At 31.7% G+C, this 27,650-nt stretch overlaps 1 protein-coding gene across 1 annotated transcript; it reads right to left on the bottom strand.

Annotated features, from left to right (window-relative positions):
- Positions 1-9,560: 9,560 nt before the first annotated feature.
- Positions 9,561-20,935, bottom strand: LOC107448386 (uncharacterized). Its single transcript, XM_016063555.3, has 3 exons — positions 20,794-20,935; positions 18,171-18,303; positions 9,561-12,647 (listed from the first exon to the last, which is right to left on the bottom strand). Exons 1-3 carry the CDS (start codon positions 20,921-20,923, stop codon positions 12,344-12,346), a joined length of 567 nt encoding a protein of 188 aa, XP_015919041.2. The 5' UTR covers positions 20,924-20,935; the 3' UTR covers positions 9,561-12,343.
- Positions 20,936-27,650: the final 6,715 nt, after the last annotated feature.

The raw sequence follows: 27,650 nt of genomic DNA, 5'->3' as shown, positions 1-27,650 counted from the left end.
TACTGTCTACCTGTATTGAATTCTGTCCCATCTGTGCATATATCTTCAAATATCTTAAAAATTCTGTTACCAGTAGCTAGATTGAAGACTCTAACTTCGTCATAAGACATGCAGTTTCTCACGTAATCTCTCACGCATTTTGTCGCTTCCAGCTTTTTCCTGCAACAGAATGTTGATTTTAGCATGCAATGGGGAGCAACCGAAACCCAATCCAACGAGAATGGACACAAGAACATAGATGACGCAATGTTGCCGAACCGATAAAAAAAAGCTCTTTGTGCGAAGCAAAATAATTTTTAAAAATGACAATAACATAATATGTTTACTATGTGCCCGAAACTACAAATATACATTTCCAATAACAAAATAAGTAAAACAAATAAAATGAATAAAACAGGATCAGGAGAAAGTACAGGAATAAAATTTTGGGACGAATTTAAGCGATAAATAAAAGAATATAGACAATTCATCAAACTAAAATGTTCTCCATTAAAAAAAAAGCCAGATTTTATGCTCTACCTATCTGAAAACTAAACAGAACGAAATATGTATAAAGCAGAACATATGTAGACCATTCATTGCGAAAGATGGATACTGGAAGACAAAGGGTAAATATAAAATATCCAATAATTGACTGCGTCAATATCCAAATATTGACGCAGTAAAAAATCAATGATAATTAAAAAAATTAAAATAAATATAAAGACGAAAAATTGAAACAAATTATGTACTTACTGCAAAAATATTTGCAATGCAAAAAAAGGAAGAAAAAAAAAAGAAATAAACATATTTATTTATTTATTTTTATTTGAAAATTTGAGTTTGATCACACTATGACCCTTATGAAACTCAAACACAGTTCGATCAAACTAATGGTTTTATTCAAAAAAATGTCTGTTTCCTGATTCAACTGTAATGTTCTCAACGCTTCTTGTCACGTGGCTAACACGATAGTTTGAAGGCGAAGTTTGATAGCAATTTCTGCCCAATCACAAAGCAGATTTTCTCCATTTAATGGCGGCGATGAAGGCAAATCAAAGGTAATAAAACCTTGGTTATATGTTACAAACACTCCGCCACAATTTTATGTAAATAATAGGCTGATTGACCAATGGTATGCTAGTTTCTGATCAAAAAATGCAAAGAATTCGAATTAATTTATAATGTTTTACTTAAGAGAATTGATGCTGCTTTTCATACTTAAATTTTAATACTTATTATACTTATTTTAATACTGCAAAAGCTTTGTCAAAAGGGTTAACTGATACATGAACATTCTAAGTGATATTTGAAGAGTTTGTCCAAAATTTGTACAAATTCTCAATTTTTTCTTTATTAGAGGAAATTTACCGAATAGTGAAAATCTTTGGGAGGTCACAGTGATCACCTAAGATCTCCCATTCCCTGATTACAGTGTGTCTCAAATACAGAAGAAGATCTTATTCTTAAATTGGAAATAGTGAGTCCGATTCAAGGGTTTTCTTTAAAATTGTTATAACTTCACAAATACCTAATATTTTAAAAAAAATAATTGATTCAGTACCAGTGTATTGTTTACTTGAAACCTGCTTTTATTATCTCACTAGCTAAGCACGTGATACGTTCTTTGTGTTGTGATCATGGAAGTGCTAATAACTCTGTTTTTGAACTTTTTATGATTTTCGTGGCATTAAACATTCAGCAAATTTCTGTTTTGCTCATTTTCTTGATTAAATGTATGTAAAATCCACTGCTCTCTATAAAGTATTATTTAGGGTTACTAAGTAAATATTTTCTTTTTTTCTAATGTGTCATATTTTCTGAGAATTACACACACTCCTTATTAAAACTAGTTTTCATATTCGGATACATACATATGCCGGCCAGGGGGCAGAGCGATTAGCTTGCCTGACTGTCAATGGCTGCGAGTTCGAATCTCGCTCAGGGTATGGATTTCACTCTCAGTGTGTTGTCCTCTGGTTGTATGTGATGTGCGAATGTGGTCTACCCTATGAACGGGTATCTGCGGCGGTGAGGGGTGGGTAATGTTTCGCTCGTTTTAGGTCTCAAGGTGCTTACCAGGCAAGGGAAAATGAGTAACACTTCCGGCACCTTCCAAAGCGTAGAACGATCAGTTAGGTACCTGCCGTTTTAGAGAAAAGATTGCGCAGGAACAATTGTGGAGAAAAGATTGCATTTCTTCTCTTCAGTAATCATTTCACATCCAAATGTGAGAGTTATAAAGTATCACAAACTCTTCCCAAATTCGATTAAAAAAGATTTCCTTTCACTTACTCACAATATTCTCCGAATTCCTCTCTTGTAACTGTTAAATCGAAAGCATCGTCAAAATTCCCCTCTTTCACGCACTTCAGAAATACGTCATCTGTGCAATCATCTCCTCTTAAACCGCCTATAAAAAAAAAGGAGAATACATTTGATTAGACATTTTGTTATGAACGTCCACACACTGAGAAGAAAAGTATGGTCAAAACAAGAAAGAGGTAAAATTTGCCATGGTTTCTAACTCCATATTTGAAGGGAAAAACTAAACTTTCTACACTAAAGAGAGCTGCAAGTTCTTGACAGCTTATACTTCCGGGTTACTGTTTTTGGTGTGTCTTGAAGCCATTCGACTCACAACGTGATCATTGAGTTTTGAGTAGAATTTCTCGTATATGTGTATTTGTTACTTGATTTATTATTTGTGTTTAAAAGAAGAATCGTTATAAGAATCGCCATTTGAAGACCTGTCATTTGAAGAAGTAAGAATTGTCATTTGAAAAAAGGAATCGTTATAAAACACTTCTTACTCTGTTACCAGCTTTAATATTTCAACCTAAATGATAATTTGTAAAATGAATTTAATCTCGCAGCTCGAATAATATGCTAACACTAGCGCATGATGATGCACGGATTGCACCAAGAACAAATAGTAATAAACATGTAAAGAGAGACCAAATCAGAACTGCCAAGAAAGCAAGTTCTTTCCAAATCTAGCAACCATGTTCCTTTTTTTTAACATTACATCTATCTTTAAATAACTCAAACAAATTTTCACTTCAAACTCACCAGTATTACTTAATATCATTAGTATCTTATGAAATACAACAGATTTGAGTTCAGAAATTACATAATTTATTTCTTTTATTATAAGTAAAATTATCTGTTTGAAAATTTCACCTCGTGGAATAAGCTGTAGTAAGCAGCTGTATACTTTCTCACCGGAAGTAGAGCAGGTCAAGACCACGAGTTCGCTGTTGTTTACATTTATATTGAAAACACCATCCATACAAAATAGGGAGAATTAATTTTTCATGAAATACCATTAAAATTTTTTTTCCTTCCAACTTCTTCCTATACGACTTTACTTACACATCAGGCAAACTTAATGAAATACGCAATAGTTATGAAATAAATCATTTTGTTTTCCGTTAAAAATAGTTAACCACTGGAGCAGATTCTACTTAACTTAATTTTGATAGTTAGCGAAAGCACATAGTTCGGGTGCGACGATTTGAAGTTTAAAATTTAGAATAGATTTAATTTAAAAAGGGGATCCTGAAAAAAGATTACAAATATTAAAATGAATGAAAACGATAAAATTCAATATTAGTACAAAAAAGTAGAAGATACTTGTAAGATGCATTGTGATTGATAGATTTAACATGAACAACTTCATCTAACCTGAGGCTCAAGCTCGTACTATGAAAAATTTTCTTTTTTACTTTTTCAATTCTCGACAAGACGCTGCTTGTCCTACGACTACCTGAAAAAATTCTCTTTCCCGTAGGGGAGAGTGGGGTCAATTGTAACATTTTTCACTTAACTATTTTTAACTAACAAAAAATCCAATATATTATTAGTATAAATTGACAGACGAGTAAAGTAGACTATCCTGTACTAGAAAAAAAATACCTTATTTTAAATGGAAAAATACCTTATTATATTAGTTATTCGTGCACTTGTTACAATTGTCCCCACTTACGGGGTCAATTGTAACAGTTCATAAATTCAATTAAAACATTGTTAATTATACATATTATCATAGTTGTGATATATTTTTTTATTGATCAAAATAGTAGTGATATTTTAGGAGTAAAAATAATAATGAGCAGAGACCTAAAGGGTTAAACTTTTAACTTTAAGGGGTTAAAAATTTTAATTTATGCTGTGAAAGGTGACAAATAAAATAATGCACATGCAACATAATATAAATGATATAGGAAACTATTGGTGGTTCTTAAAGAGTTAAGTAATGGTTTGTAAACATAAGATTATTTATTTTCAGCTGTTACAATCGTCCCTTTACTTATTGTTACAATCGTCCCCAAGACGCCATTTCAGCTTCATTTGTTAAAAACAATGCTAGTTAATTAACAAAACTAATTTTTTTTTTTGAAATGTTAATTAAGGTGTCCACTTACATATTCGGTTAATGATTTTTATTTGTTTAAACAAAATTACTTTGTTACAATATAATATTCTAATACTAAAAAAAAGTACTTACGTAGCGGGAAAATTTCTTTTGTGATGTAACTCTTTCAAAAGTACATAAAAAAGGTTGCCAGCAGGGGTGCACATGTAGATTTATTAAATATACCTTGTGCGCCACCTAGGAACTGAATCTAGAACCCGACACTTGAAATTTTTGCTCTGTTACAATCGTACCCTGTCACAATCGACCCCACTCTCCCCTACAGTCGGGCCTGTATTTAACGAAGTAGTGAAATCCCGATAAAAAATTCGTTACATGGAAAATTCGTTAAATAAAAAATCATAATTTGAAAGGCTCAAACAGAACAAAGCAGGTTTTAAATTCATAAACACTAGACATAATTAAACACTAGATAAATTATAATAAATAACACATTTAGGCATAATTAACACATTTAAACTCATAACACTAGACTTAATTGATACACCTTTATCTCGTAAATTATTACTCTTTTTTATTTCCTATGAGCTGCACAACCAGTCTTCCCGATGAGCAGACCTAGTTCGTTCACCAGAAATTGTATCCACTCCTTCAGGACCACCACAATGGGTGAGATACCATTGGCCATGTTAATTTGGACGTCTAGTTTATGCCCCACTAGATGGCAGCACCGAGATTCTATTTGGATGCTAAAGTGCACTAGGAATTCTAATTTTGCCGGAAATGCCGAGAGCCAATAAGGCACTCCAGGGATCTTTTACATGTCTCATAATCATATAGCCGCTTAGGATTTTCTGCATCCCGAAAATCCTGTGTCTCGTAAATTATTGTAATTATCGTAAATCTCGTAAATTATTATCTACTATCAAATTGTTTCAAATGGCTTTAAAATTTTATTATTTGAAGGTTTGGTGATTTCTCCCTCATTTCAGTCTAAAATCAATCTAAGGTCATTTTCCCGATAAAATGCGTTAATTATTGCGAAGGGTTTGGTGAGCGGCAGCGAACAAGGGAGCTTAGCCCCTAGTGAAAAGAACAAACTCAAATTGAATTGAGGTGTTATCAATATTCTGAAACTCTACATAGAAATGGCATATTATTCCTGTTTTCACAACAGAGTAAAGGTGTTCATACTGTTACGAAACAACTGTTTGCAAGATGTTTTACTGAATAGTTAGTTCATAATTTACAGTTTCTCTACCAAAGCCAATATATATTTTTAGGATTTAATTAAAAAATGAAACGGTAAAAAGTGACGCGACAGGGGTTATTCATCAACGCTTAATTGATGAAAGAACAAAAGCATTATCTAAATCTCAGGAATCACTACTGAGGAAAGAGGGCTGTAAGAAAAGAAATGTGTTTTGACCACAGAAAGAAACAGACAAGAATTGAAGAGATTGTTAGAAACAGAATTTGACAACATTTTTCATTTCTGCATTTAATGGAAATCGCTTTGAAATTTGAATTATACTTTTTTAAACATTAATTCTCATATTTTAATTGTGTTTTTTTAAACATTAATTCTCATATCTGCAATAATTCTCATATTTTAATCTCTTGGAACATTTTAAAAATTATTTTTGTATTTATTGTTTAACAATAAATATTCATTTTAATATTTTATTTGTATTTAATTGTTTAGTTAATTTTATAATTCTTATTTAGTTCTTTTCATTAGTTTTATTCAGTTGGTTAGTTATTTTTTATTTATTTACTATTTAAAAAAAACGAAAAGAAAAAAACAATTAAAGATCTGCAGAAAGAGATAGCAATTTTAGTTAAAGTTAAGGGTAAATTTGTTACACTTGTTAAATTTAGGGAGTCCATTTTTTTTAAACTCTCAATGACCATTTTTTTTCAGTTATAAATCTAATACCACAAAAACTTTAAAAGATAATTATTCCAAATTTGGATTACGTATATTTCAATTACATTACAAAAAAATGCATTCAGCGGGATAAGTTTAGCAAATTAATGTATTAAAATAATAAATTCATTTAGCATTTGTTTTCTCGTTATATTTTAAAATAAATAATTTAAAGGCATTTCTAAACTTAAAATGGTTTATTTCTCAGTTTAATTATTTCTTTCAAAATTTAGTTGTCAAGATTTAAATTTTTTAAAATAAATTTCCATAAAAAATGCTTAACACATATTAAAATATAGGATATTTTTTATTTAAAATAGCATGTACATAAGCACAAATGCGGAGTGGGGACTTGCAACTTGTTATTTTAGCTGATAACAGCGTGGAAAGAGAATGAGCAAGACTTACTTTAAATGTAAAAAGAAGTTAAAAAAAATGGCAAACAATTACACTAGGAAAAATTTCAAATTCGTTTAATTCGGAAGAAAAAGAAAATTAGAAAAATCTTCTTCAAGGAGTTTTAAAAGTTTACAAAATGATTTAAAACGTAAATTTTGTTACATGTAAATTTTTTAATTGAATTTTACCCTAAAATTCTTAATTCTGAATTGCTACATCTATTTTTTCTTACATGGGAAGAAGGAAAATTTCAAAATAATCAAAAACGATAATGCAACATCCACAAAAATTGTAGATTGATGAAAAAAAAAACATGTTCTAAATATTATTAAAAATAAATTTAAAAAAATAAAAAAGTTTAGTCATCATAACTCAAAATTTTTTTATTACATTTACAAATTATTATCATTGATAATTATTATTACAACGTGTGTCGAAAGTAGAAGTATTTTTGAGTTCTCAATCTTTTCGCCAAAGCTAAGGCATAAGTATATTTATTTTATCTCTGAAATTATATAAATGATATAAATCGTTTTTGTGAAGAAAGGACCTCATGATTTAAAAAAAAGGCTCTAAGTCTAATCCCCCCCCCCCAAAAAAAGAGTTTTTGATGCACAAGGAGAAGAAGAAAATAAAAATTTTAAAAACAAGCATAGTCTAAAAAGTTTGTCTACAGCTTGTCTGAAAATTTACAGCGACCGTTTATTTAATAGTAAAACCCGAAATTCAATTCTATTATTAAAAAACCCAGATTGAATTATAATAAACAAATTTCTTACCAATAACTGCACACAATAAACTAATCCAATAAACTGACAACATTGCGCTACCAACGACGAGAAACAAGTGAGCAAAATCGTCTTCTGCGTTCGTTTCTGCGTGTAAAAACAAATATTTAAACGTTTTTTTTTCTTCATGTACAAATCTTTTTTCTCTTATTTGTTTTTACCCATGCTTTCTGTGTAATGATTAGCTAATTATTAAAGGACAAATTGATAACTCACCCAATTAAAAAATTAGGAAGGTCGAGATTTCTTCTGTTGATGTTGTTTTAAAATAATAATATTAATTTGTCTGTCTGGGACAAAATAATTCGGCTTGTGGGTCTCTCGCATTTTATTGCCGATGTTTATAAATGTGTTGTCATCAGTTGACATCAAATCAGCGGTTCACAATTATAAATCAAGAAGGTTTTTTCTATGGATGTTATTTTAAAATAATCATTTTAATCTGGGACAAAATAATTCAGCTTGTGGGTCTCTCACATTTTATTGCCGATGTTTATAAATGTGTTGTCATCAGTTGACATCAAATCGACGGTGTCAGAACAGCGGTTCACAAATATAAATTAAGAAGGTTTCTTCTATTGATGTTGTTTTAAAATAATCATTTTAATGTGTCTCTCTGGGACAAAATAATTCAGCTTGTGGGTCTCTCACATTTTATTGTTGATGTTTATAAATGTGTTGGCATCAGTTGACATCAAATCAGCGGGGTCAGAACAGCGGTTCGCAATTATAAATTAAGAAGGTTTCTTCTATAGATGTTGTTTTAAAATAATCATTTTAACATGTCTGCTTGGGACAAAATAATTCGGCTTGTGGGTCTCTCACATTTTATTTCTGATGTTTATAAATATGTTGTCATCAGTTGACATCAAATCAGCGGTTCACAATTATAAATTAAGAAGGTTTCTTCTATGGATGTTGTTTTAAAATAATCATTTTAATGTGGGACAAAATAATTCAGCTTGTGGGTCTCTCACATTTTATTGCTGATGTTTATAAATGTGTTGTCATCAGTTGACATCAAATAAGCCGGTTCAGAACAGCGGTTCACAATTATAAATTAAGAAGGTTTCTTCTATGGATGTTGTTTTAAAATAATCATTTTAATTTGGGACAAAATAATTCAGCTTGTGGGTCTCTCACATTTTATTGCTGATGTTTATAAATGTGTTGTCATCAGTTGACATCAAATAAGCCGGGTCAGAACAGCGGTTCACAATTATAAATTAAGAAGGTTTCTTCTATAGATGTTGTTTTAAAATAATCATTTTAATATGTCTGTCTGGGACAAAATTCATTCATAGTATACTAGTAAACTGAGCTTCCATCGTATATCCTTAATCTTGATGACGCTATCATTAACAAATCGAATAAGCATTGATAAATAATAATCGTTAATTTTTTTCTCGTTTTAGCTTTTAAAAAAATAATATATTTCGTCAAAAAGATTTCAATTCTGAAAATAATGAAATTATTGAGTGGGTTCCTTGGAGCACTATCATTCTTCTCCTCTTATGACAAGATGTAGGAAAAATTTGTTTTCACAGTTTCTGTAAAAAGTATGCCAACCTTCTCACCGCGTATTTCTCTTTTCGATTAAAATAAGTTAAAAACTTGTGTATTTTTTATTTCATTTTTAAAAAAAATCAGATGATGATTCTTAAATTGGCACGGCTTCGGAATCTTTTTACAAACTTCAATTTCTAGTATTTGCTGTTTAACAAAATAAGGCATTTTCCTAATAACAAATTATGCTGTAATAATATCTTGGGAATAGTGCTGGAATAGTTCAAAAGCAATTTCAACAAAAGTAAGCTTTTTCAACATCTTTTATTAAAAGAGCAACTTTCTTAAAACTACCTGTGCAATATATAAGCTTAAAAGTCAAAATAAAATTGCGGTTTGAATTTGTTAATTTCAAAAACAAAGCAAACAGTTGTGGTTTTTTGAGTTGTACTAACATTCACTTTGAAGAAGATTTGGAAGTTTGAAAAATATTTTATCTTATCTTAGAGAAAAAAATATTTTATAATGTTAAAAAGTGTTATTATAATTAATGTCACCAGTAAAAAAAAAGTAGAGGACGTTTGTGATTCATAAAATTTATTTTATCATGAAGTTGCATAATTTAGGTCTACAGGTACAAAAAGTATACAAGCATTGTAAGTTACGATAAAATCAAAGTAATTTAAATTAGAAGCAAGGAAATTGATAAATAATAATAATTTTAAACTGCAGTAAAGATTCGACAATTTGTGAAGCACATCATGCTCTTAAAATTTCTAAGGTAAATTTACCTATCATGCTAGCTGAACAAAAGTTTCCCAATGTAAACAACGCAGTTTAGATGTATTATGTGAAACTTTAATATATAAATAACATCTGTATACAATTAACATAACAAAAGTACTTTTTATTAACATGAAAGAGATTTTATCATCTTGAAACAATTATTCTATAAGATAGTATTATTAACCAAAAATATGATGCACATTATAATAATTTTATAATATTTAAAGAAAAAAGAAACATGCAATCATCACAAGAAAGTACTTAAAATGAGTTATAAGTAGTTTTTTTTTGTTGTTTGATTTAGTTGTGATATAGTAAAACAGATTTTTTTTAGTTCAATTTTTATAATAATAAAGAGTGCCACGTGTAAAATACTGTTATCAATGCAAGTGAATTTAGTTAAATAATCTCAGAGAAATAAATAAAATAGTCATTTAATGCGATAAATATCAGTTTCAAACTATTTTCTTTTTCGTTCAGTTTGAATAAAAGAATTGATCAAGGCAATTAATTTGTTATTTCGTCGTTCATACAATTAAAGTAATTTTAACTTCATAAGAGCTCATGAATTTGCTAATTATAAATTTAACAAATGAAATATTTCCAAAAAACTTATGTAAAAATTTTTACTTTTAATAACTAAAATAGTTACTTTGAAACAAAAAAATTTTTGCCAGTGAGGTTTAGATATTTTGGGATACTTCATTATATATTTGCCAGTTACCTAAATTCTTTTACCTATTTGTTGCATTCTTCCAAATCTCGAAAACAACTTCTTTGGAGAAAGCAAATTCGTATATTTGCGTGAGCTTCTATACGCTCCCGCACGTAAGATTGAAACGACTGCGCATGCTTGCGTTTATTTTACATGCTACGTATACACCGAAGAGCCATTGCATTATGACCACCCTGCTAATAACATGTAGGACCACCTTTAGTCCTCAAAACTGCTAGCACCCGCTGTGGCTGATAGGTAGTCTGAGATGCTGATAGGTAGTCTGAGGTGCTGATAGGTAGGTGCTGATAGGTAGTCTGAGATATCTGGTACCAAGCGCTCACCAACTGAAACTGCAATTCCTTCACATTGCGAGGGGGTAGCGTGGCAGCACGGATTTGGTTTTCCGAGTAGGACCACAAATGTTCCATTGGATTAAGGTCAGGTGAATTTGGGGGCCAAGACATGACTTGAAAGTCACTGGAATGTTCCTCGACGATTCGACCCTTATGACATGGTGCATTATCCTGTAGGTAAAAACCACCCCCGCAGGAAAAACTGTTGCCATGAATGCGTGAACCTGGTCTGCAACTATGTTCAAGTAGCTTACAGGCGTCAGAGATTGTTCTATGAAGATTATGGGTCCTAATGTGCCCCATGAAAACATTGTTCTTGGGCGAGAAACCATGAAAACCTGGGCGAGCCCATTGTTATAGATGGAGGGTGGTCATAATGTATAATGACTCTTCTGTGTATATACGTTATGTTGGCGTGATTTGTTCTACTAAGACAAAGCTGCAAGAACTGTGTTTATAACTGTTAAATGCTATTTTTTCTGTTTAAGCCTACCTTCAAACTAAAATCATGGAGATAGAATGCGAATTTGAAGAAATTTATTGATGGAATTTAATAATGAATATGTGATCTTGCAACAATAGGTTCATTCAATAAAAAATAATTTTATAGATTTTTGTTTAACATTATGGTAGTCTAATTGCACTAGTTCCGTAAGAAGCTAAATGTATATTCGCTATTTAAAAATTACAAATTATATTTATTTTAATTATTCAATTTAATTAAAAGAAGTTAAATAATGAATCGAAGTTCAATAAAAATTTTTTAAATATTATTATTAATGATTATAATAAAAATAAGCTGCATTCTTCATCTCTGAATTCATCAAAATCGATACCGAATATACAGAATAAATATACCGAATTTTTTGCTCAGAGTTCCACAGTTTTGCGCAGAGCAAATCACCTTGAATCATATGCCATAGTTTTAAATGCCACAGCTTTGAATCATACGCGAATCTCTTGCAATTGTTTTTATTGGAATTTCATTATTGTTTATTAAACGAGGTAACAATTAAGAGACACCAAGAACTTGTTCACAAAAAACTGCTTTTTGTTATCCACAGAGTGAAAAAGGCGATTTGGCATTTCAAATGTTTTCATTATTTAGAACGATTCTAAATCTCATTTCATTCTACAGGACTTTGAAATCCATAGTAATAAATTGTAGAATTACTCTCGACTGTCCATAAAATTATTATCAATAAAATACACATCAGGAAAAAAATTAGTTCCTATATCTAACAAAAACAGACATTTTAGTTTCTTTTGTTCTTACCTTTAACTGTTAAAATAATTTTAATTGTCACCTAAGCTATTCTAATCGATTAAATTAGAAGGGTAAATATCACAGCCTGTTTAATTTTTACCTTTCTAAATCAAGTTTGTTTGACGATGGGTCGCTGGTAAGACTTGTTTCGTATATGATACTGTGGGTCATGAAGGGAGAATCACGTCGCCTGAACTTGTTAAAACAATATTTAGATGTAGACAAAATTAACGATAACATTAATAAAGTGTTACATAATCGTTTAGTTTTGTGAGAATGAAAGGGACGAAGAGTACAACAAATGACGCAATGCGTGCAGTGCTGCCAGTCGAGAATATCATAACGAGATCTTCTTTTTCCAGGTTCTCTTCTCCATACAGCCCAAAGCAATTTGTGAATGGCCCCTCTGTTGATTTGCCGCATAACGTTCTGTATTCTTCGCCTCCCGAAATAGTGGTAAGTTTTTCCATAAAACCTTTTGCGTCCTGGTTACATTTCAATTCAACTGATGTTATTGTGCACATTTTCAACCATTCAAAACCACTGAAAGTTGGAAAAATATCAAGTGATCAAATAAATTTTAAATTGAAAAAAGACACTCTTTTTTTTATTAATCTTTTATACAGTAAATTTTGATTTTAAAAAAATATTAAAAAGCAGCTAATATGTTATTGCTTGCCGTAATGTTTTCTTCCTTCGTTATATCAACGTGACTATTTGTGCATGTACCTTATTTTAAATAATTCATGCATATTTTTAAAAATCAGAAGTTTTCCACCTGATTCTACATAGTCCAGTCACATTAGCCTGAACAACGATCAAAAACCAGAATAAACATTTTTCGTAGAGCGGACGGCTGCGAGATGAGCAGGAAGAGAGTTAATTAGGTTCTCGAAAGTGTTTAATAGGTGTAGATCCATGCCGTCTCTGGGCAATAATTCCTGGGGCAGCCGTGGTAGCTCAGGGGATAGAGCGTCCGCCTTCTAATGAGGTAAACCGGGTTCTAATCCCAGTGATGGCTGGTTGATGCGAATTCCTCATCCGGCACGCACCGACCACAGTGCTGACGTAGAATACCCTCAGTGGTAGACGGATCATGGGTTAGAGTCCCCTTGCCGTAAGGCTAACAGTGGGAGATTTTTCTCTCCATGTAATACAAAGACGGACTAGTTCCATAAAAAAAATTCTCCACGAAGGCAAATTTCTTCCAATACTTGATCCAGGAGTTCCCTTGTCTTCTGGATTGAGTTCTAAACTTCTAGGGCTATGAAGTTGAACATTAGTAGTCAGAAACCCAAACATAGGGTCAGCAGTTCAACGACCGCTATAAAATACCTCCTAGAAGAGAGAAAGCCTAAGCAAGGGTTACCATGAACAAGAAATTTGATCCTTTAATGTTTAAAAATAATGACATCTTTCGAATTATCCACTACTGCGTAGCTTAGTATCCCGAACGCAGTGGCATCTTTCTTATTAACCTCCACTGCACAGTTTATGTTCGTTACTTCAGACTACTAAATTGATCCATGTTGAGGCAACACATCCTAGATAAAAGCAGGTCTCAGCACGGGTTACCATAATTATTCCTTAGTAGTCCGAACGAAATGACATATTTCGTATTTTCAACCACTGCACAGCTTAGTACCCTTAACGAAATGACATCCTTCTTATTTTTCATCTACTGCGCAGTTAACTTCGCTAGATCGGACTACTAAATTGATCCGTGCTGAGGCCTTCCTTCTTTTAGGCGGTGTTGGTTGAGGCCCCTCTCTCCTCTAGGAGGCGTTGCTCCAATTTCGCGACCAGCTACCTAGATTGCGCGATTGAGGATCCACGTCGCTAACTGTCCGATCGAGGAGGTTCTATCACAGATATTCCAATAGATTTTTTTAATCTTGTTTATTTTTAATTTTTAAAAAAAAATAGTTCAAATTAGACATATTTGGATGTTTGACATTTAGATTTTCTTGAAATTTTTAAGATATGTGCTTTATCGAAAACAATTAGACATGTTTTTCTTTTTTGAAATTTTTTTTCCACGAAGTTTTAGGAGTTAAAACTGTAGATTTACTGGAGTTTCGAGAAAAACGCATCAAATACTAGTGGCAATCCTTTTTTGTGAAACGAATGAATCATGTCATTCACCGTTATCTAATTTTCTGTCACGCTCATCCGCGGAATGAATCATGTCACTCACCGTTATTTAATTATCTGTCACGCTCATACGCGGAATGAATCAGTCACTCACCATTATTTAATTTTCTGTCACGCTCATACGCAGAATGAATCATGTCACTCACCGTTATTTAATTATCTGTCACGCTCATACGCGGAATAAATCATGTCACTCACCGTTACTTAATTTTCTGTCACGCTCATATGCGGAATGAATCAGTCACTCACAGTTATTTAATTTTCTGTCACGCTCATACGCGGAATGAATCAGTCACTCACCATTATTTAATTTTCTGTCACGCTCATACGCGGAATGAATCATGTCACTCACCGTTATTTAATTTTCTGCTAATAATAATTTGAGAAATATATATAATATTTTTTATAGAACATATTAACTCAGGAAAATTCAATTCTCATTTTATTAATAAGCATTTATTTGATATAAATTAATTAATCATCAAGTTAAAAAAAAATTGTCCACACTGAACATAAAAAAACAACAACAACCGAACATCAAAAGTGCTATATTTGAAAACATAAATAAATGAAAAATCGCCTATCGTGCATCCGCGGTTACTCAAACCAGAGAAATCTTCAGGTTAAAGTTAATTAACTCTGGATCCAACTAACACGCAGTTACGGACATCATGGGGAAATGAAATTTTAGAATCTAACCTGGAGTTGCTCTCATAAAACCTATTTCTAACTGTGACTGAATGATAGTTTCCATAGTGAATTCGGCCGTTAGATGAATTCACCATTGACTCTGACCTAACGCGAAACTCACAGTTCTGAAATCTGGGTTTGGAAACATTGACCACGAGTCAAAAAGTGTATTCTTCATTATTTTTTGACCCTCAGTTTTGTAACTGCGGGCTTCTTTGCTTGCTGTTAACTTGCACTCCGGTATTAGATAGATGTAAAGCCTTATTACTAGTGTTTGTTTCCAACTTTCGTTGCCATTTTTAAAACAATTTTTCTATTGAAAGAAGAAGAAGAAAAAAAAGGATTGCATTGAGTAATTAAATTTGTATCACCATTTTACTGGACAAATGAAAAAGATGTTTCCTAACTGAATTGCTAGGAAGTTTCGTTTTTCCAGCTGACTTGCATTGATGAGCAAAAGGATCTGAATTTTATAATTATGAATTAAGATATTTTATTATTATGGATATCATAAGGCCGCACGCAAACATAGAAATATTACTGAAATTCAATTAAGAATACTTCGCTCATGGGCTGCAATAGCGGCACAAGTCAAAAAATCAAGTCTTGAGACAAGTGGGTTTAAAGTTTTCATTGCTAAACAAAATGCATAAGAAATGCTTTCTTTTGCTTAAACGAAGATTACCTTCAAGTTGAATTATAAGTTGTGCTAGTATTGCTGCTGAAAGAATGTGTATTTTCATATTTAGTCCTGTTCTTAGTCCGAAACGCGTGTTTTTTGAGTTGTGCCGCTATTGCAGCCCATGAGCGACTTTTATTTCACACAACTATTTAATACTTTAATTTTACACAACGATCAAGGGGATTATCTTAACATCATTCTCATCCTTATTCACATTTTTAATCTTTTTTTCCCCTTCATAACATATTATCGTTAAATAAAATCATTGTGAAGAATTTTCTTTTTTAAAACACTTTAAATGAACTAGAACAAAATAAATTTTTCAGCTCAGATAAGCATAAAACAATACATTCTTATTATTCAGAAGTCATAAATGACTATTATTGTGCTGCCAACTGCTGATAATAGAGAGAATCACAGTGAATAAGATAAAAAAAATTTGGCATATGTCATAATCTGAACAAATATTCCAAAGCTTTCAAAATTAAAAAAAAAAATCATGCAATTAAAAATTTAATTATTTAAATAATTGTCAATGGAAATATATCAGTTGTATATATGCTCCAGATGTAATTTAGTAGCCAGGCCATATATTAAAAAAGACAACTAAAGACGGGTATTTTAACTTCATATAGTTTTAAGCAATTAATATCTCTTCCAGATAATCCTATTTTTTCCAAATGTTCAGCAGATTATTTTATGGTTATAAAATTCCAAATTTCCTAATTTGCAAAGTTATTTAATGCAGATTATTGTGTACTTTAAATGTTACCTCAGATCAAAATTTGTACTGATTACATAATATTCATTTCAGCATAATTTTTAAATATATATTCAAAATAATGTATATGTTTTTAATTCTATTAATAGTTTTATTTTATGGATAAAAATTTTTTTTAAATGCTATTCGTTATCTTCATATCTAAATATTGCACAGTAATTCGCCTGTTCATCTCTAAACTATTTCTTAATTTTGGGAAAGATCTATCATCTCGATAGATATTATCAAAATCTATAATCATTTTATGAATTGTATACTTCTTTCTTAAATTTTCTTTTTCTTTCAAGCATCGATTGTTTTTTGTCCTTTTAAAAAAATAAATAAAAATTAGTTGAATTATTTAGAATCCTATTACTTACACTATTCAGTTGAATTATTGTGGCCACATTCTATATTATCCACAATTTTTTTTCCAGTTAAAAATTATTTAAGTGCTGCAACGACTGCTAATAATAATTTGAGAAATATATGCAATATCTTCTATAGAAGATATTAACTCAGGAAAATTTAACTTTCCTTTTATTAATTCATCATTTATTTGATATAAATTAATTATAGTTGCATCTAGTAAGAAAATTGTCCTCATTAAACATAAAAAAAAGTAATCGAACATCAAAAGTGTTATTTAATTTTCATTTTATTAATTAGCATTTATTTGATATAAATTAATTATAGTTACATCTTCAAAAGTGACCTCATTGAACATAAAAGAAGCAACCGAACATCAAAAGTGTTATTTTTGAAAACATAAATAAATAAACAATCGCCTACTGCGCATCCGCGGTTACTCAAAACTGAGAATATCTTCAGGTTAAAGTTAGTTAACTCTGGGTTGCCGTAACTAGCAGTTCCGTCCACGGTGAAATGAAATTTTGGAATTTAACCTGGAGTTGCTCTCATAAAACCTGTGACTGAGAGTTAGGGTCAATGGTGAATACAATCAACTGCCGTGGTTAACTTTAAAAAAAATGTTCTTTCACGTAATTTTTAGGATGGTTCAAGATCGAATTTGGAGAGATATTATGCCTAAACTATTTGAACCATCTATTTTAGATTAAAACTACCTCTCCCACATTCTTTATATTTTGGTATTAAAAACAAAAATACAGCAAATAAGGTAAGTTTATTCAGAGAAGGTATACTTTTCTGTCTGATTCTGTAACTTAACGACTGTGATTGTTCTCATTGGCCAGTAAGACAGGTTCATTAAGAGAAAGGGGGTGCGATTGGTCTTGTTTTGTTGTGGCGCCATCCATAGCCAAGAATTCAACTTCTGCCACAAACATATGTCACACGCTTTTGTAGGGCGAACCCATTCATACATTCATTCATTCATCCACAGATCGTAATTTTGACCTAAACAAGAGAACCATCAAAATCAAAATCAGCACCCCCAGAAGTTTAATTTGCTATGGAGGATTTTGTGATCTGGCAAATTTAACGTGCACCTGTCACCATTTACTACACGGGAAGTCTTCAGTCGGCTGCATTCGAACTCCCGTTCTCACACGCGTGAATTCAGCCCCTTACCAACCAAGCTAACCCTGCTTCAACTTAACTACTAGTTAAACACAAATTAATTATCATATTTGGGGTTAATCTTTTGAACCATTAACTCCAGCATTTAATTTGTGAAAATCCCGTCATCAGAAAAAAAGTTGTTCAGGGTAAAATCTTTGTTTTTCTCTTTGTGTAAATGCACCATGCCAAGCATCAAGGTTTTTACCAAGCAACGTACATAGTAATAATAATAACGTACCAACAGGTGTGGAAAGATTTCAGGCTAAGATCCACTTCATAGTTGATTTTATATAGAGTATCCGTAAATTTTGATTGACAATATTCAAGATCACTTTTGGTTTTTGGCCAACAGTCTATGTTGTTCAAGTAAACTGAAACAAATTTATTATTAAAATCTAAAGTAATTCTTCAAAGTATTCCTTTTGGTCACATTGCTGAAAAAAAAGAAACTTTTTATCATTGATCATACTGCAACAAGGAAAATAATTTTTTTTTGTGACAGCAGATTAAGACAAATGCATGTACTTTTTTAAGTAATAAATGTAATTTATCAAAAATTAATATAAATTACGTTATATTATAAAAAATATGAAATTACAGAAATTTTTTTTCAGAAATGCGACTTATGCTAGAAAATGGAGTCGCACAGAGTACTTTATGGATGGTAGACCATGTGAAGCTTAGAACATATCGTCGCTTTGAAACTAAACCGTAGTAACTCAAAAAAATCGAAAAATGAGATTTTTGTGTAAAAAAAAATCACCCTTTCAGAGAAACAACGTGTTATCTTCATAGTTCCATAAAATTAATTTAGAGAGCAGATAAATCGCTATCGCATTGCCGCGATTCGCCCTCTTGGTTTTAGGGAATAGTGTAGCATTGCGTCATTTGAAACAAAACCTTGTAAGAGATAAGTCGCATTTCTTCCCTACACTGTTGTATGTCAAAATTTGAAATGAAATATATAATATTCGGGAGGATACTTTGAAGGACATCGTTGTATTTTGAAATAACTCTCCACTTTTAATAAAAGTTTCAGAGAAAAGTGTTGCAACTCAACGTACCTTAACTTATTTCGAAATTATCACAAAATTAGAAATGCTACAAGGATCAGGCCTGGTTCATTGAAAAATGTAAAGAAACAGGGTTTTTTTAATGTAAACTATTTTGCAATAGTCGCCATAGCTTCGAGTCAAGCTGCGGTGGAATTTCCTGAAAAGTTAGAAATCGCTCTCCTGAAAAACTTGCCTTTTTGAGTTACCACGGTCTTAGTTTCAAAGCGAAAATTTGTCGTAAGACTTCCAGGTAATTACTTCCGATAGATTTTCACGCCTGAGCTTGGAAAAGCATGGCATTCAATATCATTATATTTGTAGTGTTCACAGCATTACACGTTCTGCTAATTTAACCTCTTCAACGAAATAAATTAATAGATTCAGACGATCTCGCAAGCATGCTGTGATGATACCCAAACAATAACAATCCGCGATATTTTTCAAAAAAACTCTTGTAAATAGTAAAATTTTGCATAAATTTTGCAAAAAAAAAATCACAATAATAAAACTTTCTAGAATATCAAGCCTGCTCATACATCGTCTCGTAAACATAACATAAGCGGAGAGATATACTGGAAATTTTCGAAACTTCTTCCAGTTTTAGAAAGTTGTTATTTTGCAACCGTCGTTGAACAGCCGATCCAATTTTGGGTTTACGACTACTAATGTTCAACTCCGTAGTCTTGTAATTTTGAACCAATCCAGAAGACAAGGAAACTCCTGGAGCAGCACCCCCGAGGTATGATTTGTTATGGGAACATGGAGACTCGACAGATTTAACGTGCATCAATTACCATTCACTACACGGAAAGTCTTCAGCCGGCTGCATTCGAACTCACGACCTCTTGGACATGGGTCCAGTGTCCTACCAACCAGGCTATCCCGGCCCGAAGTTTGTTATTGTTTACATTTAGTCTACCATCCTAGGTATGTCATGGAATCACGTGAACTAACTTTAGAAAAATAAGATTTTACTCACTACGTATAGCCCTTTTACACAGATTATCTTTATCCTGTCTATGCTGTTCTATCTATATGCCAGGTAAATCTTCGAGTAGAAAGTAGGCGTTACTTTTTATATTAAGCACAATTTCCGAATTTCAACAATCCATTTACAGCCAACCCTCCATATACACATATATTTTTGAATTTTTTGTTTAAAGATTATATCATAGAAAATTTGCGAAAGAAAAAAAATTGAACAAAATCTGACAAACCGTTATCGAGTCCAAATAGAGCAAATTTGAATATTATATAGGCGTAATTTTCGAAAATTGAACAGAAATTCTGAAATACTACTTGCTATAATTTTTTTAAATTCTGGTGAGATGAAGATCCGATTCGCGATCGCAACACTCGAATACGCCATCTGGGGAGAAAACCGGTTACACGTTTAGGCTATCAAAAGTATATTTTAAAATTTACGCAATGCTTAAATTAAGCACTATGTTCAGTGCAGTTTTGAGTTCCATCTAGTTCCCAAGCTTAAAATTTTTTAATCGGTTTGGAAAATAAGATATAAATTAAAGTACTCCATTGGTTGTCCACACGCTACAGTGAAAGCATGCCTAGTGTTACCTTAAGTAATGAGTTCTGCTATGTGCCAGCTGTAGTCCATTTCAAGCGCCAATATTTTGCTGGCCTCAAAAGATACTTTTCAGTTGCATAAGTATCCAGCATTCGATTATTCGTGAAAATTTATTTAAAAAAAATATTTACAATATTTTCCCTGGGTCTCCACACCTTGGAGAGATGAGTTCGTTCGAAAAGAGAGACGCCACTTATGAGTATTAATATACTGTCTACCTGTATTGAATTCTGTCCCATCTGTGCATAGATCTTCAAGTATTTTCAGTCTGCCACCAGCAGCTAGATTGAAGAGTGCAGCTTTTTCGTTAGACATGCAGTAACTCATGTAATCTCTCACGCATTTCATCGCATTAAGTTTTTTCCTGCAACAGAATGTTGAATTTAGCATGCAATGTGGCATAACTGACCTAATCTAACGAGAATGAACACAAGAACATACATTTGGGGATAACATTTTGTAATGAATTCAAGCGAGAAATGAACTCATAGACAATTCAACTAACTAAAGTGCTCCCCATTTAAAAAAACAAACAAAAAAAAACATGATTTTGTGTCCTACTTATCTGAAAGTCAAACTGAACGAAATATGTATAAGGTAGAATCTAGTAGACCATTCATTGCGAAAGACAGATACTAGAAAACGAAGGATCAATATAAAATATCCAATAATTGACTTGCGTGAAACGCAGTAAAAATTCAATGGACTTGATAATTAAAAAAATGAAAGGCGAAAAATTGAAGCAAATCATGTACTTACTGCAAAAAATAAAGAAATAATTTTTTTTTTTAATTTGAAAATTTGGGTTGGATCACACTCTGACCTTTGATCCATGACCTTGACCACTATGACCCTTGTGCAACTCAAACGCAGTTCGATCAAACTACTGGTTTTTGCTAGATTTATTCGAAGAATGTCTGTTTCCTGATTCAACTTTAACGTTACGAACATTTCTTGTGACGTGACCAGCACGATATCTTTGAAGGCAAATTCCGATAGAGCAATTTCTGACCAATCACAAAGCAGATTTTCTCCATTTAATGGCGGTGATGAAGGCAAATCAAACGTGTAAGAAAATAAAAACTTGGTTATGTGTTAGAAACACTCCTCGATAATTTTAAAATAATCCGCTGATTGAACAGTGGTCTGCTAGTTTTTGATTAAAAGATGTAAAGATTTCGAATTACTTAATAGCATTTATAAAATAATTCCCAGATTGAAATCCAAAATTGCATACTTGCATTTCAAGAAGAAGATCTCCTATACCCACACATAAGACCTATGACGTCAGCGCCAGTTAATCTTTATCGTCAAAATTGCGTTTTAAAGTTGAGCTAAGTTTCTCTGCACAAGTTAGAACATTAATTAACTATAAGTTAAACAATACAGAACCACATCGCACATCGAATTTTTTGAAATATAATTCCTTCTCGCCTACTTCTTTTATTTAACTTAGATTTATTATTTGTTTGAGTAGTTTATTGTAACCATGATATATTTTTGTTTTGCGTACCTGGCAACTTCGTTGCATAATTAGTTTGTTTGTGCTTCACGTGACTTCATGCCTGTCTTTGTGCTAAGTCTCTGTGTAAATATATATATAATGAAAGAATTGAAATCTTTGAGAAAGAATCTTTGAGAAAGAATTTAGAATGTGTTACTTAAGAGAATTGATACTTGACAGGCTTGGCTTACTTGAAATAAAATGGAAAAAACAGTAGCTAATGTGAACAAATGCCATGTTTCATCAACCAATCGAGATACCAACACTACGTCACTTGGAGGTATTCCATTATGATTCTTCCTCGACAGTCGCTGTAAATTCATGTTTGCTGTTTCGAATTTATTACTTATAAAAATAAACTGCCAGAATTTGATTAATTATCATTTTCTACTGGGTAATTAAGAAATATATCGTTTCATTACAGGTTGTTGATACGGACAAATATTTTCCGATCTGGTTAGATACAAAAAACCCAACAAATGTCATGATTTGGGCACGTATGTCTGCAGATGGTGTGGGCCGAATTCAAGTGATTGATGGCATCCTGAATGCCAAAAAATACATCGAAACTGCATGAAACCAAAATTGATACCTTCCATCAGGGATATCTTCCTCAACAACGCACCATTTATTTTTCAGCAGGATACAGCTCCATGCCACACAGCAAAATTATGCAAAGCATGGTTTCAAAATAAAGCCATAGATATATTACCATGGCCAGGAAACAGGCCTGATCTCAATCCAATTGACAAATTGTGGCGACGTTTGAAAATTCTTGTACGAAAAAAACGTCCATCCAATAAAGGACAACTTATTGAAGCTATAATTGATTCTTGGCACCATATGATTACGAAAGATAAACTCCCAACACTCGTTCAGTCGATGAAAAGACGCTGTGAAGCTGTCTTAAAAAATAAGGGTTATCCTACTAAGTATTGATTGTGTAAGTATCACTTTANTATATATATATATACAGGCTCCTCTATATATACCAATATATAGAGGAGCCTCAGCATAAACAAATTTGACATGATTTACTTGCCCGTGTCGTCGCTATAGTTATCTATCTCATATTCGGTGATGATTATTTATGGAACAGGATCATTGCCTGGTATATATATTTGATCGGTATTTCTCAAATTGTTCTTTTTTTCATGTTAAGTGCCCCTGACCAATACTCCCATAACAAATGTTTTTTAATGTTAGGTCCCACTGCTCGGTATTCATTTATCCGGTATTCCTTACATTGTTTTCTAAAGTTAAGTGCTATTGCCTGCTGTTACATGTACGAATGTTTTTTTAAGGTTAAGGACAACTGCCCGATATTACATTTGCCCTATATACACTTGTTTAATATTTCCTACAGTGATATTTTTTGCGTTAAGTGCCAATACCTGATTTTCTCTACTTTGAGATTTTTTCATAAGGTCAAAATAAAATATGATTACTTAAAAAATTAGATTTACTGAATAAAATTTTTTTTGTTTGTTTGATCATCAACTTAGTATCATGGAAAAAAAATTACTTTTTTCTTCATGATTTAAATTTCTTTGAAGACAAGATTGATTCAGGTACCTCAACTAAAATATTCTTGTTTGATTAAAATTGATAAGCTACAAAAGCAACTAATCTTATAAATTTTTCAGCAGCTTTTGGATCTTTCTGAAAAATGTTTCGCAGTCCATTACCAGAACTGTGCATGAGCAATTTATTTTTGAGAAATAATCTCATGATTGTCGCTACAGTGAGTTTTTGATAACTGTTTTTCATGCTTCAAATTTTATCACATTTTTAAATGACAATTAAAATTTAAATAATAATTATTAGTAGCATTTTTTTTTGTTTTCTCATTAGGGAAAAAAGCAAACAAAAAACACATGCATTTACAATGTAAAATAAGTTGCAGTATAAGATCTGGTAGGTAGGCACTCAATTGAAGTCGAACTGGGGCTGCACAATGGGCTATTGGCGACTGCCTGGGAAACATCCATGGAGATGATCCGAAGACATGCCGTCGCAATATTGATCCTCTGAGGAGAGGATGGCTACCCTGCTTTGGTAGCCCGAAGACCTCCGCGTAAAGTCGAGCACTTTACGGTAGAACAGTTTAACGAGGACTGATACCGCACACCTTCAGTCCTTATGCAGGCTGATCAAAATGGTCACCCACCCGCTTACTGATCGCAACCAGTGATGCTTGATTTCGTTCTTCTACAGGGAACCGTGTTTTTACGATCAAATGTATAAGATCAGATGTGGGACCAGTATAAGATCAGATGATTGTGGGCAGAAAATAAAAGACTTAAGGAGTGAAATAAATATTGCCAAGCATGATTTAAAAAAAAGACATTTATTATTTGCTAATTCCTTTTTAATTCAATTGTTTCTTGTAATTCAAAAGAAAATGAAATTTATATATCAATCTGTTACTCCCCCTCATTTTTGCTAAAATTTTAGATTTAAAGACGTGAGTTCTAGAATGAGTTTTTCATAAACATTTTACATTAGAATGAGTTTTGCATAAATAATTGGAACTTGAAATACACTTAAGTAAAACTTCCTTGTTAATCTATCCAAATGCTCATCGAGTTATCAAGTTATTAGAGATTATATTAGAGTTTCTTCTGGAAACTCTCGCTTAATGGGATATAAAATAGAATTAATTGAAAGGATGAAATTAAAAACCTTAAATTTTGAAATATTTGATGCGGTTCTTGAAATAAATAGCTTTTGAGCTACATTTTCAACTTTTGAAATTATATTTGGCTCTGGAATAAATAATCTTTGAGGTTTTGCCATAGAATAAGCACAAAAATAATTTTTCCAAGTGGCACAAAGGTTCTGTAATAAAAATGGTTCAAACCCACGAAAAAAAGAAGAGAAAAAGGGACTGTACGCAAAATACTTTACCTATTAAGAAGATTGAAAAATAATGCAAAATGAACAATGTACAAATAAATAAATAAATAAATAAATAAATAAATAAATAAAATAAAAGTAAATAAGTAAAATAAAATAAAACTTGAGCAGCCTGAATAACTTTCTATCTAGTGGACAGATTTTAACAGATTTGGAAGTTTCAGTAATAAAAATAATCCAAACCCACATAAAAAAAAAAGAAAAAAAGAAGAAGGACGAATACTTTACTCATAAAAAAAGACTTAGTGTTGAAACATAATGCAAGATAAACAATGTGCAAAAAAAGAAAAGAAAAAAAAAGAGGAAATGAAATAAATAAAACGTGAACAACCTGAATAACTTTTGATCCTATGGTCAGATTTCGAGTTCTTAATCTTAATTGTGTTAATTAGACACATTGAAATTAGACACAAATACGTTCTTTCAGTGAATAAACATTGTGCCTTTCTTCCGATACCTATGAATTCTTGACCTTCTAAATATAAGAAGTATCAGCAATCTGGAAAATATGTTCCTAACAGTTTAGGCAGGAGAGTTGTCGAAAGTTTGGACCCCTAAATGCTAATTTTACTTTATGCGTATTTCGCTGTATCTCGAGAACATTTCCACCGAATCGAAAATTTTTTACTCACAATTATAAAATTCGTTTATCTAGACAAAAATGATTTTTAATAGTTATTTATCTTTTATTTAACAGTAATCGAAAAAATTTTGATTGTAAGGTATACAAATTTCAACATAATTTTTAAGAATGTAATTTTAATGGAAAACTTCAAAATGTGTACTAAATCGGTCGATAAATCTTGAGAAATAAAAATTTAAGTATACGGCTTTTTAAAAATTTGATAGCTCAGAAACTATTCGACCAATTTCGTTCAAATTTTGTACCAATTTTAATGATTCAAAAGCTTTTTCTTTCATTATAAAAAAATAAAATATTGCAGTTTGAAATTTTTGCTGACATTTTTTTACAGTTCATAACTTTAAATATAAAATATTTTAGGTTGTTATAATTAATAATACTTTAGTGAAATTGTTTGTGATCTGTTGTAACTACTATTTTCACTTACCTATATAAATAGAAATTTTAAGATGACCATTCTGAATTTGTAATTTCTATGTCTGAACTATCCTCCGACAAACAAGAACACCCTCATCCGTGCACTGACAGAGGAATGGGACAAATCGCCTCGACAGCTGCTGGATAATGTTGTGCAAAGTATGATACGACGTGTAGAATGTTGCATTCAATCCACAGTGGACATATCCCGTACTGACACCTTTCTTCAAGTTGCCTGCTGACATTTGGATGCATTGTTCAATTTTTCCGTACGCAGCATCAAATGAAATTTTTTTCTTCTTTCAGTTGTTTCATAGCTTTTGTACTTTCCAGAACAATGAATATTCTTTATTCTAATGTCTGAACAGTGTGGCAACTATATTTTATCCTACTAGGCCTCATGTCTCCCTTAATGTTATGCTACATTGCAATTTGTGATCCGTCCTTAGCAATTGTCCAGCAGTGTATTTTCACTTACCTATATAAATAGAAATTTTAAGAAGACCATTCTGAATTTGTAATTTCTATGTCTGAACTATCCTCCGACAAACAAGAACACCCTCATCCGTGCACTGACAGAGGAATGGGATAAATCGCCTCGACAGCTGCTGGATAATGTTGTGCAAAGTATGATACGACGTGTAGAATGTTGCATCACACTACATGGAGGACATATCCCGTACTGACACCTTTCTTCAAGTTGCCTGCTGACATTTGGATGCATTGTTCCATTTTTCCGTACGCAGCATCAAATGAAATTTTTTCTTTCTTTCAGATGTTTCATAGCTTTTGTACTTTCCAGAACAATGAATATTCTTTATTCTAATGTCTGAACAGTGTGGCAACTATATTTTATCCTACTAGGCCTCATGTCTCACTTAATGTTATGCTACATTGCAATTTGTGATCCGTCCAGCAGTGTATTTTCACTTACCTATATAAATAGAAATTTTAAGAAGACCATTCTGAATTTGTAATTTCTATGTCTGTTAGTAACATCCAAATGAAGTTCAAAATTTCAAAATATCTGTTATTTTAATTGAAAATATATTAATATATAATACTAATAACAATAAATCAATTATTTATTATAATTAATAACCTAGGTGGCACGTTTTCATATTAAGAATATTCTATACTCATTTTAAGTTTTCTGAAAGTATACTTTGTAAGTTAATTTCAAGGTTTAATATTGATAAATATAATGATATTTTATTAGGAGCAGCGAAGAAAAAATATTCCGTTCACGGTTATATATTACAACATCCGAAAAGAAATCGATAATGTATTTTTTACCATTTTATTATTCATAGTCGGGCACGTATCGCTTTTGCTCCGAAAAGTGCAAAAAGATTGCTAGTAAATAGAATTTTGAAAAGGAACGGAACAAAATTTGGAATAAGATGCTTTTTCAAGTTTGGAATTTATATTCCTCTTTTTTCAGAGTATTTTATTGTAGGTAAACTGGGGAAAATATTGAGAAATTGTTGGGATAAATATGATACGGTTTAAAAAAAAACAATTTTAAATGAGAATGTGAGATCGTAGTATATTCAATAAAAATTGGAAAGCACGTATCTTCTTCTTACAAA

The sequence above is a fragment of the Parasteatoda tepidariorum genome, chromosome 1 (assembly GCF_043381705.1).
Source record: "Parasteatoda tepidariorum isolate YZ-2023 chromosome 1, CAS_Ptep_4.0, whole genome shotgun sequence".
Classification (NCBI taxonomy): Eukaryota; Metazoa; Arthropoda; class Arachnida; order Araneae; family Theridiidae; genus Parasteatoda; species Parasteatoda tepidariorum.
The sequence above is the reverse complement of the archived record's forward strand: the minus strand, read 5'-3'. Positions and strand labels throughout refer to the sequence as shown.

What these genes read in the sequence shown, in the direction of transcription:
- LOC107448386 (XM_016063555.3), bottom strand. Translation starts at nt 20,923, where the DNA reads ATGAAATGCGTGAGAGATTACATGAGTTACTGCATGTCTAACGAAAAA. An exon ending in TGGGACAGAATTCAATACAG is followed by an intron (nt 18,304 to 20,793) that starts GTAGACAGTATA and finishes AATTTGTTTCAG; the next exon opens with TTTACTTGAACAACATAGAC. An exon ending in AAATCTTTCCACACCTGTTG is followed by an intron (nt 12,648 to 18,170) that starts GTACGTTATTAT and finishes TCCAACTTTCAG; the next exon opens with TGGTTTTGAATGGTTGAAAA.